We start from the raw sequence: 18,952 nt of genomic DNA, 5'->3' as shown, positions 1-18,952 counted from the left end.
GGTGGCAGGAAATGGGAGACTATGGAGGGGGAAGGACAGCAGAGGGATAAGACCTAATCCGGGGGTAGGGGTGAATGAAGAGCAGCCACAGAGCAGGACAAAGCAGAAGCAGCCAGAAAAGCCAAAAATCAGGAAAATGTGGTCATGAAGGTCAAGGAGGTGGGGGTTTCAAGCAGAAGAAGGCAGGCATTCCCACCCAGAGAGGAAGCAGGGCTGTGAAAGGGTAAGCGGGCCATATGTCACTGGAGATGTTCGAAGGCAGACTGGGGGTGTTGGGGGGAGGTGATGGCAGACCCTGCAGGGATGGGAGTGAATGAGAGGTGCACAGGGGAGGGCCGGGGTTGTTGGGAGGCTAGGAGATAAGGACCAGCCGGCAGAGCGCTTCTCCACCCAGCCGCTCCCAGTCACGTCTCTCTCCAAACTTCACTTCCGCTCTACCAGCAATGGCGACCACCGACCCCTTAATGGATGATCCCCTAAACTGGAGGGTAGTCCAAGGGCAGCAGGGTGAAGGAGAGGTGGTCTTAGGATGGGAGGGACAAGAGTATACAGGCAGGTGGAAAGGGAGGGATCCCTAGAAAAGGCAAGATAGAGAAGGAAGAAAGAGAAGTGCAAGTCGGGGCAGCAAAGTCCCAGGAGGGCCAGAGTCAAGGTGAACTTGAGTCCGGGAAGTGGACCTGAGGATGGAGAGGAGGGCCAGGGTCAGCGGGTTCAGAGAAGAAGGGAGGAGGGCAGAGGCAAGGAGTGCACCAGAGTCGCCCTGGGGCAGGAGGGAAGGCTTGGCTCCTCTGGAGAGGTTTGCTCAGGGGATACGATGGGGGTGACAGAGAGGAGCCTGGGGTTGCCCAGGTCCAGCTGAGTCAGGAGGCTGAATGCAGAGGGGCAGCTGGGAGCAGGACTTGGAAGGAGAGGTGGATTCAGAGACAGGCAGGAGGTGAGATGGCTGAGCATCACGGTGGAGACAGTTCTAGAAGCCAAGAGAGGAAAGTGCTGAAATGCTGGTTTGTTGAGCTCAGGCTGGAAGGGGCCTCTGGGCTGGGGAAAATCAGAGGTCATGAGCGGAGGAAGGGCGAGAGCAGTGTGAAGCAGAAGAGGGGAAGGCAGGAGGTTCCGTGCCAGGGGGAGGGACCTCTGAGTTGAAGGTGATGTGATTCTGGTTCATGATCAAGTGCACTGTCCTGTCAATGAGACGCAGCCAGGCTCCCCGCCTTCCATACACGCCGTCCTTGGCTCAAGGGCTCTTCTCCGTCCTTCTGTTTAACCTAATGCAACACTGCCCTTGGGGTCCCATTGAGAATTCCTACTGTGCTCCCAGCCAGGGTCCCACACTCACACCCTCCATCTTCCTACACCTGCTGCCTCCCAGGCAGGATGTACGTGGGCCTGGGCCTGACTCCTCATGGTGTCCCCACCTGGCTCCAGTGTTCAGCACCTGCGGATTGTGTGGGTAAAAAGTGCATAGCTGGGGAGTTTCCATGTCTGGGTTGGAAGGCAACCTCCTAGGGTATCTTTAATGACCCCAAGGAGTTTCACAAAGTTCTTCTCCCTGAGCACTCTTTAGTTAATTTAAAATCCACTGGCATATTTAGAGTGAATAAACACAAGGCCAATGTTAGAGGGAGGAGTCACAGGCATTTTGGAAAGTGTAGGGGCTGAGTGCTGGCCTGGGGCCCCGTCCTCGCAGGGGCGTTGGGAGAACGGAAGATAGTGATGCGGGCAAAAAGCTTAACCTGGGTTCTGACACAAGGTGGGGTATTTGCTGCAGCTAATTCAGTGTATTCCTCTGGAGGAAGGCATGGCAACCCGCTCCAGTATTCTTGCCTGGAGAATCCCCATGGACAGAGGAGCCTGGCAGGCCACAGTCCATGGGATCACAAAGAGTTGGATATGACTCAGTGACTAAACAACAATTCTGTGCATTAGCTGGTGCTAACCAATAAATCACAAGTTCCAACTGCACCCTGTCAAGAGCAGGACACAACAGGACTATGTGCTGAGTTTTAAGGGATAAACCATCAGGAAGACCATTTGCCAAGGCTCTCTTCCAAATGGTCAGCAGGAACTGGGATATGTGCTTGAGGATGGGCAGCAGGGCACGGACTCAGGAAGCCCTTCAGAGGCAGAGAAAGTCCCCCTCAGCCAGGACTGTTGCTCAGTGTGGCCCCAGCTCGGCCAGGCATGCCCAGATCTGGGGGTCTAGGTGACACCATCACCCCCTCATCCTGCTGACGTTTTCACACTGCTTTGGATGAGCTAAGGTTGAGCTGAGACGGGGGTGGCAAAAACTCTGTGAGCTGGAATTGCCTCTCCGTCCTTTGCTGTGACTATTCCCTCTGCCTGGAATGTTCCTCCCAGACCACCACGTGTCACCTCACCCCCTTAAGGTCTCTGCTCAGATCTGCCCTTCTTAGTGAGGCCAGCACCCCACCCCCTTCCCCAGCTCTGTCTATACCCTAGCACCTAGAACTGAGCCCAGAACACAGGCATGCCCCCCAGATACTCGGTGAATGAATGCAAGTATTTAGTGACCCCTGTCTCGTACCACGTGAAGGGAAAACCCATGAGCTGGCATTCAAGTCCCTGAGCGTTGTGGACCCAACCCACTTTTCCAGCCTCAGGCCTTCCCTCTCTACCTATGCCCATGTCCTAGCAACCTGCCCTTTCCTGCGTTTCCTGAGTGCCCAACAAGGCTCTCCTTCGTCCACTTCTCCCTCCTTATCTCTTGCTGTCTTTTGAGGCCCATCCTCAAGGTCCCTCTTCTTGAAAGGCTTTGCTGACCATCGCTTTGCTGGGATGGGACCTCTCCTTCCTTCAAACCCCGCAGTGCTAGACATGAGCCTATTTCTTGGCTTTTTTCCTGCTCTGCTCACAGGAGATCAGTTATTCCAGTCCAGGGCTCCTGGGCCCCCGGAGTTTATGAACATAGTGATGGAGGTTTTCATTATCTTGAAAGCCTAATCTTTCAAAAGAAGGTCCTTTTCTTAACGGACACATTTCCAGACTTTGCACAGTTAGCAATGATAAGGCTGAACAGACTCACTAATAGTTGGGTCTGTTTGGAGCTGGAATTACATCAGTGCAGCCACACTGGTTATCTCTTGCTGATAAGACGCTGGGCCAGACAGGGAAGTAGGCTTTTGATTAGTTAAAAGGAGGTGGAGGAAGGGGGGAAACTCATTATTACTTAAAATATGCAGTTGGTTTAATTGACAAATCTTTAAAAACATGATGTCGTTGTAGGCGGGGGGAGGGGAGAAGTAAATGACTTTGGCTATGAATATACTTGACTCGTGCCATCTACTAAATTACAGCCTCTTTGAGGACAGAGACTGAGTCTTACTCATCTTCGTGTCCCCAGGAATGAACACAGTGCCTGACACACAGCGGGAAGGGCTGGGTAATCATCGAAGAGAATTGGATCAAATAAAAAAGGCAGATGGTCCCTTCCTCTGTAGATTGAGAACTTTCCTTTGATCGTTTGGAAATGAAGAAATCACAGGCCATAAAAACCCACTGAGTTCCGGTGTCCACTGTCAGGGGTGCGATTTGTACACGTAGGCACCAAGCAAAGCAGGCTGCCGTGAAAGAGTAGGGGCCACCCTGGTGGACTTCTCCCCACTGTGTCTTAAGGTGCCCTGCCCTTGGCCGTGCACAGATGCCCCGGTTGTTGGGGTGCCCCCATTAGAGACATCCACAAACTGCCGTCTCGCCACCCCATCCCGCTTCCCCAGCTGCCTTGGAACTCATCAGATATCATTTCCATATGAAGCAGCAACTTGAGTTTAATTACACTGTCATAAATTGGCCTCGGTGCTGTGATTAGAGCTCCCATCTTCTGTTCCTGGGGAGGCTGCAAGAAGGAGGAGGCACCCCGGGGAGCAGCAGCTGGGAAGCCCTAGGGGCACCCGCTTACCAGGATGGTGGTGACGACCAGGGTGGTGTTGAAGAGGCTGTCAGAGATGTTGGAGGCGTACAGGCGGCTGTCCATGCTGAGGCCGTCTGCCACATGCCACTGGCCAATCTGAGGAGACCAAGGAGAGAGGCTGGGAAGGGCTGGGGGGAGGTGGAGGCTGGGGAGCTGGGGTGCTGAGATCCCATGAGACTCCAGGGCTGGGGGAGTTGAGAGGCCTGTCCCCTGCCTCTAGTGGGGCTACGGTTAAGTCACAGAAGGAGGGAGCCACACAGAGTATGGAGCAGAGGGGCTGAACTGGGACGGGGCTACTAGGGTTCGGGGGGTTAGGGAAGGGTAGGGAGACTGTGAAGGAAAGCAAGACTTAAGAGAGAGGTGGAGAAGAAAATGGGAAAAGAAATCAGGAATGGAGGTGACCTAAATGGGAAGGAAATCCAAAAAAGAGAAGTTAGAGGTACACACGTATGCATATGGCTGATTCACTTTGCTGTACAGCAGAAATGAACTCAACATTGTAAAGCAACTATACTCCTATTAAAACTAAAAACAGAAAAAAGAAATCACAAATGGAATGTAGTTCACAGACGCTCTCTCACCCAGAAGGATGGGGAGCTGGGGGAATTGTATTAACTGGAGGCAGGACTGAGCTGCACAGCTCTTTCGCTCTACCCTGCCTTCAGGAAGCCTCATCATCTAAACAAGAACCAGCGTGGCCACCACGTGGCATTTACTCAGCTCTTCAATAAATGCCCGCCGAATGGCTCAGTGGATACATGGACCATAAAAGGGAAGAGCCAGGCTCTAGTTTTGGTGGAGTCACTTGCTGACTGTGAGAACCTTGGCGGGTTACCTGAATCTTTCCCAGTCTCCGTTTCCCCAGCTCTAAATGGGGGTGGCAACGTTTGCCCTGCCTTCCCAGAACAAATGGAAATCACGCAAACGCCAGTTTGATGTTACATTATTCAGCCAGACCCAGGACCTCAGATCTCAACTGCATCACCCCGGAAGTGACTGAACTTCTCTGAACACATTTCCTCATCTGTGAAATGGGAATAATACAAACCTCCTGGGGTCATTGTGAGAATGGATTTAAGCTGAAACTCAATACCTGCTAGTTGCCTTCCTCTTCATTGTCTTGACTAGAGAGGGGGAAAAAAATCCATAACTTAGTTCCACCAGTTCCACTTAGTTCCACTTTCTAAGAAAATCACCTAAATCGAAATTCAGCATCATTGGGTTTTTAGAGAATTTGTTTGTTTTCCCAGTGGGACCCTTTTTAAAGCTACACATACGTGTTTGTACTACCAGTATCTTTCCACTAGCTGGATCCCCTGGCAAACCATTTTTTTGCTGGGTGTTAGAGGTGGGCAGCCAGGAGAGTCGGCTGGCAGCTGGCTAGAAACCCAATGAAATGCACACGTCTGCCTTTGCCAGGCGTCTCCAGGCACTGGCAGCAGCTTCCCTGGAAAATTCTCACAGGTTCCATGGATGCCACATGGCTCCACCCGCCAGAGCTGGGTTCTGGATTCCTCTTGTGGAAGCTCCAACCACAGAAAAGACTCGTCTCAGCTTTGGCTCTGGACCCACCCCCAGAAGGCTGACAGTCACGGGGAGCAGGAACCATCTCTCTGACATCGTGGTCTGGAGCTTAAAGAGGGGAGGGCCAGGCGGGAAACCTCCAGTTCCAGCAAGAGCTCCGATGCTCTCTCCAAGTGTGCTTTTCATCTGTCAAAGGAGAGATGGGGGCTTGCCTGGTGGTCCAGTGGTTAAGAATCTGCCCTGCAATATGGGGGACACCAGTTCGATCCCTGGTCCTGGAAGATCCCACATGCTGTGGGGCGACTAAGCCCTTGCAGCACAACTACTGAGCCTACTACTGAGCCTGCAAGCTGCGACCACTGAGCCCACGTGCAGCAACTACTGAACCTGTGCACCAAGAGCCTGTCCTCTGCAGCAAGAGAAGCCACCACAATGGGAAGCCCACACGCCGTAATGAAGAGGAGCCCCCGATCGCTGCAACTAGAGAAATTCTGTTCGGAGCAACAAAGACCCAGCACAACCAGAAATAAATACACAAATAAACAAAAGAGAAAAAAACCTTTTTTTGAAAAAGGAGAGATGACCAAAAACCCCTCTCCAAGCTTCAGCAAGGATGCCACTGGTGTCTCCGCCTCTACAAAGGCAGATAGGTGCCGCGCGAGTTCCTGATCATTTTAGTTTACAAGCAGCATCTCCTGCATATCCACATGGGAAGCCTCGTCTAGATAAAGAAACTGAGGCCAAGATAAAAGAGCCCACCCAGCAACTTGCCTGAGGAAACCTCGCCATCAGCTGAGACACCTGAGCTTTAATCCCTGTGCTCTTAGCCCCAGATCGCCTTGCCAAGGATGCCTTTGTGGCCTCCTGTCTGGCTCTTCCAGCGTCCTACCGCATGTTCGGCTTACATGTCCATCTCCCCCGCTAGTCTGCGGGGGGAGGGACTGGCTTGTTCAGGCTCAGCCCCCAGTTTCCTGCTCAGGGACTGGTACCTAGAAGCAGAGGAAACCATCATCTCTCACATGCTGAGTGTTCCTGTTGGTGAGGCAAGAGCAGGAGCCTGGAGTGCCCCCTGGAGGGATCAGCCAGGTCAGGGTACAGCCTGAGCTACCTGGCCTCCGCCCCTCTCTCTGCTGGGGAGAGTCGGGGAGGATGAGAGATGAGCCGCAAGAAGTGAAGGGGGAAAGGGAACAAGAGTTACCAGACACCTCTTGTGCTGAATGAGCTCCATCAGCTGGTTGAATTTTCCCAGCAACCTTGTGGAGCAGTGACAGCGCGTTCATTTTATTTACAAGGAAACTAGAGCGCAGAGGTTTAATGACCTGCCTAAGGTGGTGGCTCCGTGGTTAAGAACTTGCCAGGCAATGTAGGAGATGTGGGTTCAATCCCTGAGTCAGATGATCCCCTGGAGAAGGAAATGGCAAGGCACTCCAGTATTCTTGCCTGGGAAGTCCATGGACAGAGGAGCCTGGTGGGCTATAGTCCACGGGGTTGCAAAGAGTCAGACACAGTTTAGTGACTAAACAACAACAAAGTCACTTAGTTAGCAGGTGGTGCATGGTCTTGAACCCAGAGCTGTCTGACTCCTGAATCCAAGACCCTTCCTGTGTCCACTGCTGTCTCTGGGCTGGGGATGCTAATGTGTCCTCTATGTAAGCAGCCTGGCCAACCAGAGGAAAGGCTCAAAGGAGCCTCAGCCATACAGCAAGAACCCGGGACACAGCTTTTTTCTTTCCTGGGTTTTTATATCCACAAAAGCAAGTGAAATGAGTCTGCTTCCCTATCTTCAAGATGGCTAGAACTGGCTCCTGGCAACCTCCTAGGATCAGAAGGGCCAGATTTGAACAGAAGGACCTCAAAACAATTAGTCCGGATGTCAGCATCTGGATGTTTGGGACAGGACTGAACTTCTCAGAGTCCTGTCCCCTAAGCACGCACTTCACAGGACCAGCAACGCCTCACCCCCTGCCAGTTCCGCACCCTCACTGATCTCAGGGCACCCAGTGCTCACTAACCGCCTGCCCCAGCCCTGGACTCCCTGTCTGACCCAAGCCATGAGATAGGTTCGCACAAAACCTAGGGATATAAATGATTTACCCAGAGCCAGATCTGACAGCCTGAGCCATGTCCCCTGCCACCTCCCACCTCTGGGGACATGGCCAGGAGATGAATTAGCCCCCAAGCTCCAGTCAGGAAATGAATCTCCCCCCAACACTCCCATTAGCCCCCAAGAAATTAATAAACTCATCAGATCCAACAAAGCGGCTTGGCAGCTACTACCCAGAGCAATCTAATTGCAGAAAGGCAGTGGGAGGGAGAGCGAGAGGCAGAGCCAGGCGCCCTGGGATACAGGCTAATTGCCCCACCCACTGGGCACCTTCCATGCCAGACACATGCCAGGGGTGGGCAGGAGCTACAGCTCTCATCACTGACAATCTGCGGCTCTGCCTCCAGCCAAACTCCCTTGCTCCACCCCACTGACACCTGCCCCAAACCTTCTGCAGGAACAGCTGCTTTGTAAGCTTCTTCCACATGTCCACATGTGCCAGCTTGATTATGCTGCAAATAATGTCTTCCTGGGGCCCTCTCTTTGCACTTTCTCTCTCTCCCACTTGCTCTACTTTCCCACTAGAGATCCCAGGAGTTGCAGGGAAGGGAGGAGAGGGTTTGGACTTGGACACCACCACTGCAAACCTATACAGCACCTTCAGGCAGGTAGGAAAATGACACCCCCCTGGGCCGATGTAGTCCAGCAGGTGCACAGCTGGGCATGCTGATTCCAGCCTCCACTCACCACTGAGCACCCCACAGTCTGCACTATGCGTGCAACAGCCCCAGTGTTAGAGGACCTGAGTTGAACTTGACTTCTCTGCTTCTGAGAGAGTCATTTCCTAGGCAGGTTGATAGGGAGTCTAGGGGTCCCCAAGGAGAGAGGGGTCTGGAATTCTCAAGGAGGAAGAAAGGACAAACTTTTTTTTCTTTCTCCACATTCCTTAGGATTATATAACAATAATGTATCCTGCCTAAGGACAGTCTTTGGATTAAACCTTCTGTTATCTTAAAATGTAAATTATGGGAGTAGACCTGGTCTTTACAAGGATGTATCCTGCCTGAGGACAGTATTATCTTAAAATGTAAATTATGGGAGTAGGTCTGATGAGGTCTTTACAACCTGCAGATATTCTTTGGATTATATAACTTCATTGTTAACACTAGCAAGCAGGTACTCTTTATGCCCCCTTCTGATGCCTATGTCACAAGCTTTCTCTATCTCCTTTATTCTTTAATAAAACTTCATTACACAAAAGCTCTGAGCGATCAAGCCTCGTCTCTGGCTCCGGATTGAATTCTTCTCCTCCGGGGGCCAAGAATCCTGGTGTATTCGCGTGATTCAACAACAACCTTTCACTTCCAAGCTGTGTGACTCTGGGTGAGTTACTTAATCCTTCTGAGCCTGTTTCCCTCATCTATAAAATGGGTGTTAAAATAGTAATGATTACCTCCTAAGGGTTCATGAGGAGATTAAAGGAGATAATACATGCGCAGAGTGCTAGGTAAGCATCCATTTAATTTGTAATGTCATTGTTTGAGACAGAAGGTGGGGTCTCTTCTGCACCCCACACTTTGCACTGTAGACTTTGGGTTATGAGATTAGACCAGGGTCTCCCTGGTGGCTCAGATGGTAAAGAATCTGCCTGCGATACAGGAGACCTGGGTTTGATCCCTGGGTCAGGAATATCCCCTGGAGGAGGGCATGGCAGCTCACTCCAGTACTCTTGCCTGGAGAATACCATGGACAGAGGAGCCTGGAGGTCTGCAGGGGGCATGGGTTTGATCCCTGGTCAGGGAACTTGATCCTGCATACTGCAACTAAGACCTGGCATAGCCAAATAAATAAACCAAGGTCTTCTTTGTCCATTTCATTGACGTAAACACTCCCACTGAGGCTGATTTCAAGCTGCTAACATGTAATCATGGGACACTGAGTTGGGAAGAGAAGTGTAAAACTGGGGAGCGGGGGAGCTCTTGCTAGCTGGGTAAGCTGGTTCTAGGACATCCCTGGTGCCACCAGGCTCACAGGTCCTGGGATGGGTGCCCATTTATGTCTAGGAATCTCACTGCCACCCTACTTATGAGTAAGGAAAGTGACCTCTGCACAAGGTAATAATTTACCTGAATCCCAGAGCTGATACATGGAGAAAAAACAGGATTCAAAACAAGGCCAATGTGCTGCTTTATTAAGATCATGATATTAAAAAAAAAAAAGTATATCCCTTCTCATTACTGATTCTATGCTCTTTGAAGGAACTAGAAGTACTTTGTCAAATATGAAAATCGGTATGATATGGGATATCACGGGGTATTATGGGATATCCCCAAATATGATATGGGATGTGTCCGCATGTGCACAGAAAGTATCATTCACCCAATTTCCCCAAAGGACAAAGAATCCGTATAAATTAATAATAATCTTGCTCTGTTAAGCACTAAAATTGGGGGGGGGATTTTAATTATTTATCTGAAAGTATTATTTCCCAAAATTCTTTACAAGGGAATTATATTAATACTTTCTGCTGTCCTCTTAAACAGAGTGCATGTCTTTACCTTAATGCAGTGTCATCCTTTCGAAGCCAATTATTACCCTGTCCTGTGATACAGCGCTGCTTATCGGTTTCTGAAATGTGGTGGCCTCTCACCCTCATTTCTGTGTTTTCATAAGTTAATTTGTCTGCTTTTCGTAGTATCTCTTTTCTAATGGTGAACTGTCATTTCTGACTGCTATCAGGACAGCTGTCTCGAAGAGGCTCTGTCCTTTCTGCAGCTGTATTTAAGATCCCTGGCTGAGCAACCAAGGGACCAAGCTTTAAAGAACTCCTGTACAAAAAGCAGAGATAAGGTCTGATGGGGCCTAGGGCCTTTAGCGAACAGACTCTGTGACACTGATAAGGGCAGCCCACAGTCCCTCGGAGAGGCGACTGCCGTACACTTGAATGAGTGTCAGAGACCTGCTTTTGGTCTGCTGCGTGACCCCGGGTCAGCATAAGCAAGCTGGTCACTCCCTCAGCAAGGCATCGTGGGAAATGCTTGTCCAGGAGCCCTGACCTCAGGTGTCCCCTGATGCTTTCTGAAAGTGCTGGTGTGGAGTCTGGAGATCTGCATTAGCATCCCAGCACCGTGACCACAGGGCAAGTCACTTAATTTCTCCAAGTCTCATACTTGCCGGCTTCCATCCTCATCCAAGCTCCCAATGAACTTGGCTAGGACCGGGAACCTCCAGGGCCTCTGTTTGTTCTGTTAGACACTTGGCAGCAGCCAGCCATCTCTACAAAGCCTCAACTATGGTCACACTGGCCCCTGCTGAGACCCTTCAACTCTTAAGGATAAAGACCAGGGTCCTTCATACTAAGCCCTCCACACCCACCGGGCCCTAGAAGGCCTGGCCTCTGCCCACCCTCCATGTTCTTCTCATACCCTCTTTCCTGGCCTTATCTTTGCTCCAGGCAAAACTTTCAGTTCAAGTGCAATAAACTTCCTGTCAGGGTCTCTTGTGCCTGCCGTTCCCTCTCTGGGACTCTCCTTGCTGCCCGACCCCCTGCCTGCAGCCCCATTTCGGCTAGTTCAGGGGTTGGCAGGCCACAGACTGTGAGTTGAATTTGGCTTGCTGCCTGTTTCAGAAAATAATGTTTTATTGGAACACAGTCACACCCATTCATTGATTGTTCCGTCTGTGGTGACATTCATCTACAACAGTAAAGCTGTAAAGTGTAAATTTTTACCCTCTGGGCCTGTTTACAAGAGAAGTTTTTCAAACTTTGATCTAGTTTATATCTGTTAACCCCTCAGGCCTCAATTTAGAAATCACTACCTCTAGGAAGGCTTTCTTTTAACTCCCAAAGTCAAACTTCTCCCAGAACCACATTCTTTTCCTTTAGAGCATCTGTCTCAGGCTGTCATTATACATTCATTAATGAGCCCATCACTCACTACCTGTCTTTCTCTCTGGTCCGCTCTTAGTCCTGCCCAGAGAAGCCACACGCCTCCAGCTCCCAAGCCCTCCTGCTCCCTCCTGCCTAGAATCACTAGAGGCTGTCATTTTGCCGCTTTGTTCTCTCCCCAGTAGGTAAAAAGGGATTCATTTGTAAAGCCCTGAAGGATTTCCTCACAACCGTACCTGCCTCCGTGAGTACGCACACGGCTCTGTAACATTTAATATTTGGTGTATATGATTGTTCTTTGCTCTCAGCACTGCCAGGATCCAGTTTCTAGACAGGCTGACGTAGCCCCAAGGCTGGACAAGTTCTTCTGCTCCAGAGTCAAGAGTTTGCAAACACTTACTGATCACCTTTGCACACCGGGCACTCAGCCACGTGATTTAATTACACAAATGCCCTTGATTCTGCGTAACAACTCTGTTATCATTCCCATCTGAGAAATGTAAGCACTTCAGACAAGTTTTTGTTGAAACAATGAATGCATGAAATAAATGAATTCATTCGGTTAAATGAATGAATGAAACTGAGACTCAGAGATATCAAACTTGCTGAGGATCACAGTTAATATGGGATGAAACTGGAATTAAAACTTGGGTTCTATTTACTGCTCTACCATCTGGTTGGGTTAGGACAGGTGCAGGCTACCCTGAGCTTACGTCCTGGGCCTTCCCACACACCTCTTTCATCACCGTGAACTTGTTCTTTGGAGATTACAGCCCTGAAGGGATTCTGTGCAAGAGTCCACAAGAGTGATCTTGATCAAGGTACAGGGTAGTTTCTTAGGGACTGAGCATAGGAGTTCACAAGGGGAGGGCACCAGAAGACCCACATTTTCTTAACTCCTCTGCCATGTATAAGCAAGTCACTTAACCTCTCTGAATCTTCCTTGGCTGCAAAACGGAAATAAATGAATTGGCCTACCCATAGTACAGCAATACTGTTCCCTGTCAACTGAGCTGTGCGTGTCATGGCTTTTGTGCAGGCTTAGTCAGTTATGTCGGAGAAGGCAATGGCACCCTACTCCAGTACTCTTGCCTGGAAAATCCCATGGACAGAGAAGCCTGGTAGGCTGCAGTCTATGGGGTCGCTAGAGTCGGACACGACTGAGCGACTTCACTTTCACTTTTCACTTGCATGCATTGGAGAAGGAAATGGCAACCCAATCCAGTGCTCTTGCCTGGAGAATCCCAGGGATGGGGAAGCCTGATGGGCTGCCGTCTATGGGGTCGCACAGAGTCGGACACGACTGAAGAGACTTAGCAGCAGCAGCAGCAGCAGTCAGTCACGTCCGATTCTTTGCAACCCCATGGACTGTAGCCCACCAGACTTCTCTGTACATGGAATTTTTCCAAGCAAGGATACTGGAGTGGGTTGCCATTTCTTACTGCAGGGAATTTTCCAGATCCAAGGATCGAACCCTCATCTTCCCTGTCTCCTGCATTGGCGGATGGATTCTTTACCACTGCGCCACCTGGAAAGCCGTGATGGCTTTTGATGAGTGATAATAAGCCATGGGAACTTAATAGCACTACTGTCTGGCTGGTAGAAATGCAGCTGAGCAGAAGTCAAGTTCTACCCTGTCATGTGCTATGTGGCTCTGGGAAGTCAATTTTGCTGCCTATAAGATAAGGCCCTTCTCCTCCTACTGGGATGTTATGAGGCAATCATAGGGGTGACAGAAGTTTAAAGCCGTATCCAAACGTAAGCTCTTTCTTTCAGATCCTTGTTTTCTAGGCCCATCCAAGGTTGGATGTCACAACACACGATTCACTTTTTTAACCTCAGCCTCAGGGTTCAAAGTTGAAGTTTTCACTAGGAAGAATACATACAATAATGCTTTAGTGTCTCCTTGAGTACAGAGAACTGATTTCAACATACAGGCAGGAAAAATGACGGTCTGATGTGAACCACTAGGGGAGGAATTGAGGCTCAGTTATAGTTTGGAGTATCTATAGTATAGGTCTGTGCCTTGATATATGACCAGTTAAAAGATTTGTAATGGAAGCCTCCATGGTGAACCCCTGGCATGAAGAAGTAAAATCTTTACAGAATTTAAATACAGTATTTCCAGTCATAAAACTTCAGTTCACATGGGAGACTGAATCAGAGGTCCCTTGCCTAAGCAGGGTGATCTGGGGAACAAAGGGAGTTATTGATGTTGGCTGAAGATCTCGTTCTCCCAACCAAAATACTCTTTTAGTACAAAATATGCGCTTGCATGCAAAATACTGTAAAAACCCAGGATCAAAGGACAACAGTGGCAAATGGCAAAGGTAAAAGATCAAAAACAATCCTGAGGAAAGATGGGAAGGCTTCATATCAAATGAGCTCTTTCTGGGCTGATTAAGCCTTCAGCTGAGTTGGTCTAAGGCAGTGTTTTGTTCCACTGTGGCTGTTACCCATTAGTAGGTTAGGAAATCAATTTAGTGGGTCAAGACCTGCATTTTAAAAATGAAATATATATCCAGAACAGAGCAGAGTGCAATCCACACAGCATGGGCAACTACTGTTTCATAAGCTTTAGCTTCAATTATGTGGGGGTGGGTGTTAATGCATGTCCTGGATTTGCAACCAAAATGCAAGTGATGCTCAAAAAGGACAAAAGGGCCTGGCACAGGGGATTCAGACACTTTGCCTGTTCACTGCTCTATAGCCAGCCCCTAGCAGAGTACCTGGAACACAACTGATGCTCAGTAAAACACATTTTGGCAATAATGAACTCCTATCTTAGTCACTTTTAACTGCAGGACTATGAAGATTATGCAAGCTGATACTTTTGAGCATGTTGTTGTTTAGTCACTAAGTCGTGTCCACCTCTTTTGCAGCCCCATGGACTGCATGCAGCCAGGATCCTCTGTCCATGAGATTTCCTAGGCAAGACTACTGGAGTGGGTTGCCATTTCCTTCTCCAGGGGATCTTCCCGACCCAGGGATTGAACTCACATCTCCTGCCTTGGCAGGTGTGTTCTTTACCAGAGTCATCAGCGAAGCCCTTGGAGCATGTGCTGAATGCCTCATATGGGACTAAATGCTTTACACTTGTTATTTAATCTTCCCAACTACACTATAAGGAAGGTACTACTATCATCCCATTTTACAGATTAAAAAACGGAAGTTCGAAGAGGTTAGATTTCTTGCCCAAAGTTCCATAGTTCAGCAGATTTAAACCCAGGCAGGTCCACTCCGCTGTGGTGCCCCCAAGATATTAATTTTCCTGGGCTGCGGATGTGTAGTTAAACATTTGCAAAACCTTTTCATTGCTATTCCTTATCAATTGGTATTTGTTGTAAAGTTTTCCTGGCTGAGATTCCACATTCCTGGAGTCAGCCTTTGCTTCTGACTCACATATTTATAAGAGGATATTTAAATAAATATTTAAATAAAGCTTGACGAAGGGGACAGACAGGTTCATGGAAAAAGTAAAGCATCAGGAATTCTGGATTCCTGACATGGCTCTGCCATCAACTGGCTCTGATCTCTGAATCCCACTCGTGACCACTAGTTCTGGGAGCCCTTGTTTGGGCTCACAAGGCCCAGCCATCCACCAACCTTCCGTCTGAATGTCACCCCCTTGGGCAGGTCCTTCCCAACCTCTCATTCACCATCACAGAGACTCAGGCGTGAAGCTCTGAACTTCTCCTTTATAGCACTCATTGTATAATTATTTAGATAATTATTTTTTGTATAATTATTTAGGTAATTATTTGTTTCAAGTCGATTTCCTGCACTACAAAATCCATTCTATGACTAATAGGACTCTATTTTATTCCTCACATATCCCCAATGCCCAGTGTGGAATCAGCACTTAGTAAATATTTGACAATTGCATTAATAAATTCCTCTTTGGAGCTCCAGCTCCCAGGACAGCACCTGGGTGCTCAATAAATGTGTGTCAAATTGAATTATGAACTTTTCTCTCGGCAAGACCCTTCTTTTTACTCTTTAGTCATCTTACTTATAAAAGAAGGCTCTAGTCTAGCCCCTTCCAGCTCAAACATGAATTCCTGAAAGTTCCAGGTAGGTGTATAATGCAGCATAGTTTTCAAAGGGCTTTGGGGGAACGCCAGGAAGAGACAGTCCCGAGAGGTACAACATAAAGAGGCCTGGAAAGGTGATTGTAGGAGAGCACTGGAAGCCTGGCTGCCCAGGTATGAAAATGAAGCAGGTGGTCAGCTATGAGGAGGATGCCGGGAAGGCTGCTCTCCCACCTGCCAGGAGTCAGCTCTCTCTGAGCCCATGCCTGGCATCCTTTCACTAGAGAGCATGGTCTGAGAGCTGGTCAACATGGTGTCAAAATGTTAACACATTATTATTATTATTCAATTCAACAGCTATTTATTGAGCCAGTCAGCTGCACACACTACTTACTTACACCTCAAATATTGCATATTGTTCCAGACACCACTCTTTTAGTGGAGCATAGACTAACTGGAGTGTGTTCCAAGCACATGTCTTCCCTCTTGGCTGAACTCATTACAGTTGGTTCTCATTATTCATCGTAGTTTTGTTATAACGTTGCCACAAACACTAAATTAGGGAGACTGAACCATTTCTCCTCGGGAAAAAACAGGGTTATGTTCCTATGAGTCTCCAGTTACATTTTGATCAACCAATTAACACATAACCTCGATTTATGTGTGTTTCTGCTGATAGGTATCTTATTTAATACTTACTGTTGATTCATTAACATTGACTGAAATCACATTCTAGAAGGAACAAGTAAAGGCAGTCATGGGAAGGATGGATGAGATGTGTGGACCCAAGAAATGGAATTAAGGACAAAAGGAAGAGGCTTCAGAAAAAAAAAAGAATTCCACCCAATAGATGGAGAAACTTTCTAACGGTGACAGCTTTCTAAGATGGAATATGCTGTCCCTATAAGTAGTGAGTTCTTTGAATGCACTGGAGGATTCAAGCACAGACTCTACTTCATGAGAACACCTTTGCAAGAATTCAAGCATTTGACTAGCACACTGGTCTGGAGGGTCTTATTAATCCTTTTGGCCTTGAGTGTGGGATCTAGATCACACTTCTACATCAGGGGAATCAGGAGCAAGGCCAGGGCATGAAGGGACAGATGAGGTCCTTGGACATTGTGAGAAAACGGGAGAACAGGAGTATGGGGGTAATGAATGCAGAAAGACAAAGTCACTGTAGGAAATCTTCAGCCATTCACGAGTTTGCTCATTTCTGGCCTTCTCTCCTGGCTGAACTCATGTTTGGTTCTCATAATTCATGGTAGTTGTGTTCTATAACATTACCACAAACACTGAATTAGGGAGACAGAACCATTTCTCCTTAGGGAAAAACAGGGCTAGGGTCCTATGAGCCTCTGGTCACATTTCCATCAACCAATTAACACATAATCTCGATGTATGTGTGTTTCTGCTGATAGACATCTTACTTAATACATACTGCTGATTCATCAACATTGAACAACAGCACTAAACGTCATGCCTGAACAATGCTTTTCTAATGCCTGTATTTTCTCTGTAAGGCGCACCGCAGCTTTCTTGCACTTAGGAACACTACACAGCACGTTGGCAGTAAGTGCAGGGGTCATTTTAAATAGCAAAATCACCAAGAAAAAGCACAAAAAGGTGAAAGATGTGACGCTGCAGAGACTATGAAAGAAATCCTTGTTTATAGTATGAGCCCAAAGCAGAAGGCAGAGTATTGCCTTGTTGGACCCCTGCTGGGAATATGCCAGGTGACCTGCTCAAATTTTTCCCTGCCACACACACATCTGTGAAAGCACCATAAGCCACACACTCATCTGTGAAAGCACCATGAGCCACACACTCATCTGTGAAAGCACCATGAGCACTACATCGGGGTTGTTGCTTTTGTTTAGTTGCTAAGTCCTGTCTGACTTTTTTGTGACCCCATGGACTATAGCCCGCCAGGCTCCACTGTCCATGGGATTTCCCAGGCAAGAATACTGGAGCAGGATGCCATTTCCTTTTCCAGGGGAATCTTCCTGACCCAGAGATCAAACCCTCATCTCCTGCATTGGCAGGCAGATTCTTTACCACCGAGCCACCAGGGAAGGATTGCATTGGGGTTACAAATATATTTTAGTGAGGAGACAGATTTGCAAATATGGAATCTGCAAATAATGAGGATCAACTGTATTCATCTGCACTCAAATGTTTGGCTCTCAGAAAGATGTGCCCAGACTTCCATCCTGAATCCCCAGTCTCTGGAATGTGAAGTGGAATTGGGCTTAGCCCTCAACACTCCTCCTGCCAAAGAGAACAAATCGACAGTGACTCTTTCCAGGGACTTTGGTGACCAGTAAGTACTCACTAGGGCAAGAATGGAGATGGGTTCATCCCACTTGGCTCTGGCTAAGGTCCTCTCCTCAGCAATGCTCTTAAGCAATCTGAAAGACTCTTCAACTAGCTTAGGGTTTCAGAAGATAAATTTCTCTGAGTAGGGCAGTGAGGATGCTCATATCATTTTTCTCTTTGGATGGAAATACTGATTTTGATGACTTCTTTTAGCCTACATCTCAACTCCCTCTTTTTCTTCATATGATCAAAAATCTCACAGACATTCTTCTAAACATTTTGGAAGTCCATCAAACTAGCATGTCAGTATACACTCAGTCATGTCCGACTCTTTGAGACCCCATGGACTGTAGCTCCTCAGGCTCCTCTGTCCATGGGATTTCCCAGGCAAGAAGACCGGAATGGATTGCCATTTTCTTCTCCAGGGGATCTTCCTGACCCAGGGAGTCTCCTACGTCTCTTGCATTGCAGATGGATTCTTTACTGCCTGAGCCATCAGGGAAGCCCAATCAAACCAGCATGGGGTGCAAGACAGAGAGTGTAAACATGAAGACTCAGCCTCACAGCCCTCTTTCGCCTCCTGAAGATGGAAGGTATTTCAAATTAGCTGCTGAGGAGAGCATTTATCAGAGAGCTCAGGCATGCTTGAGATTTTTCATTTTACAAGAAAATTACTGCCCACGAACACAACACAGTCAGGGCACGGAGAGTGCCTGGCTTCATCTGTTAACTCACCGGGTAGAGAAGTTCCTCAGGGAAGCAGTTGTACTAATAACACACAGCTTTGAGCTCTGAGCGGCAGATGCCAATTGAACTAACGGTTCTAATGAAGCATCTGGGCTGAAGGAAGCTGATCATGCCCCATCCTCCAGGAGTCAGGGGAAGGCTGAGAAGGCAAGAGGGCAGAGGAAGCTTTCAGGGATGGACTGAGGATGATCCATTGCTGCTCCCAGACAGACACAGACTGTGGGTGGGAGATGGCGTGTGGCTGGGCCTCACGGAGCTCCAGGAAGATGGGGTGCTTTTAGGTGGGGGAGGACAGTGGTGTCAGCAGCTCTTGTCTGGACAGGCCCCAGGCATCTTGGGGATTCTCCCAGGAGTAGAGCAGTGACTTCCAGTTTTCATTTTCACACACACTCAGAAACTCTGCAGAGTGGAATTGCTCATACCAGCGCATGAGGGAGTGGACGAAGGACAGAGGTTGGGGGCGGAAGAAGGAG

At 48.5% G+C, this 18,952-nt stretch overlaps 1 protein-coding gene across 1 annotated transcript in view; it reads right to left on the bottom strand.

Annotated features, from left to right (window-relative positions):
- The window catches only part of GRIK4 (glutamate receptor, ionotropic, kainate 4), a 315,486-nt gene that overhangs the window by 60,356 nt on the left and 236,178 nt on the right, over positions 1-18,952 (bottom strand). Inside the window, exon 10 of the mRNA XM_010830486.1 lies at positions 3,914-4,021. Coding sequence (XP_010828788.1) covers positions 3,914-4,021 — 108 coding nt within the window. The remainder of the gene's footprint in view (positions 1-3,913; positions 4,022-18,952) is intronic.

This window comes from Bison bison, unplaced genomic scaffold, assembly GCF_000754665.1.
Source record: "Bison bison bison isolate TAMUID 2011002044 unplaced genomic scaffold, Bison_UMD1.0 scf7180017864518, whole genome shotgun sequence".
NCBI classification, from domain to species: Eukaryota; Metazoa; Chordata; class Mammalia; order Artiodactyla; family Bovidae; genus Bison; species Bison bison.
The sequence above is the reverse complement of the archived record's forward strand: the minus strand, read 5'-3'. Positions and strand labels throughout refer to the sequence as shown.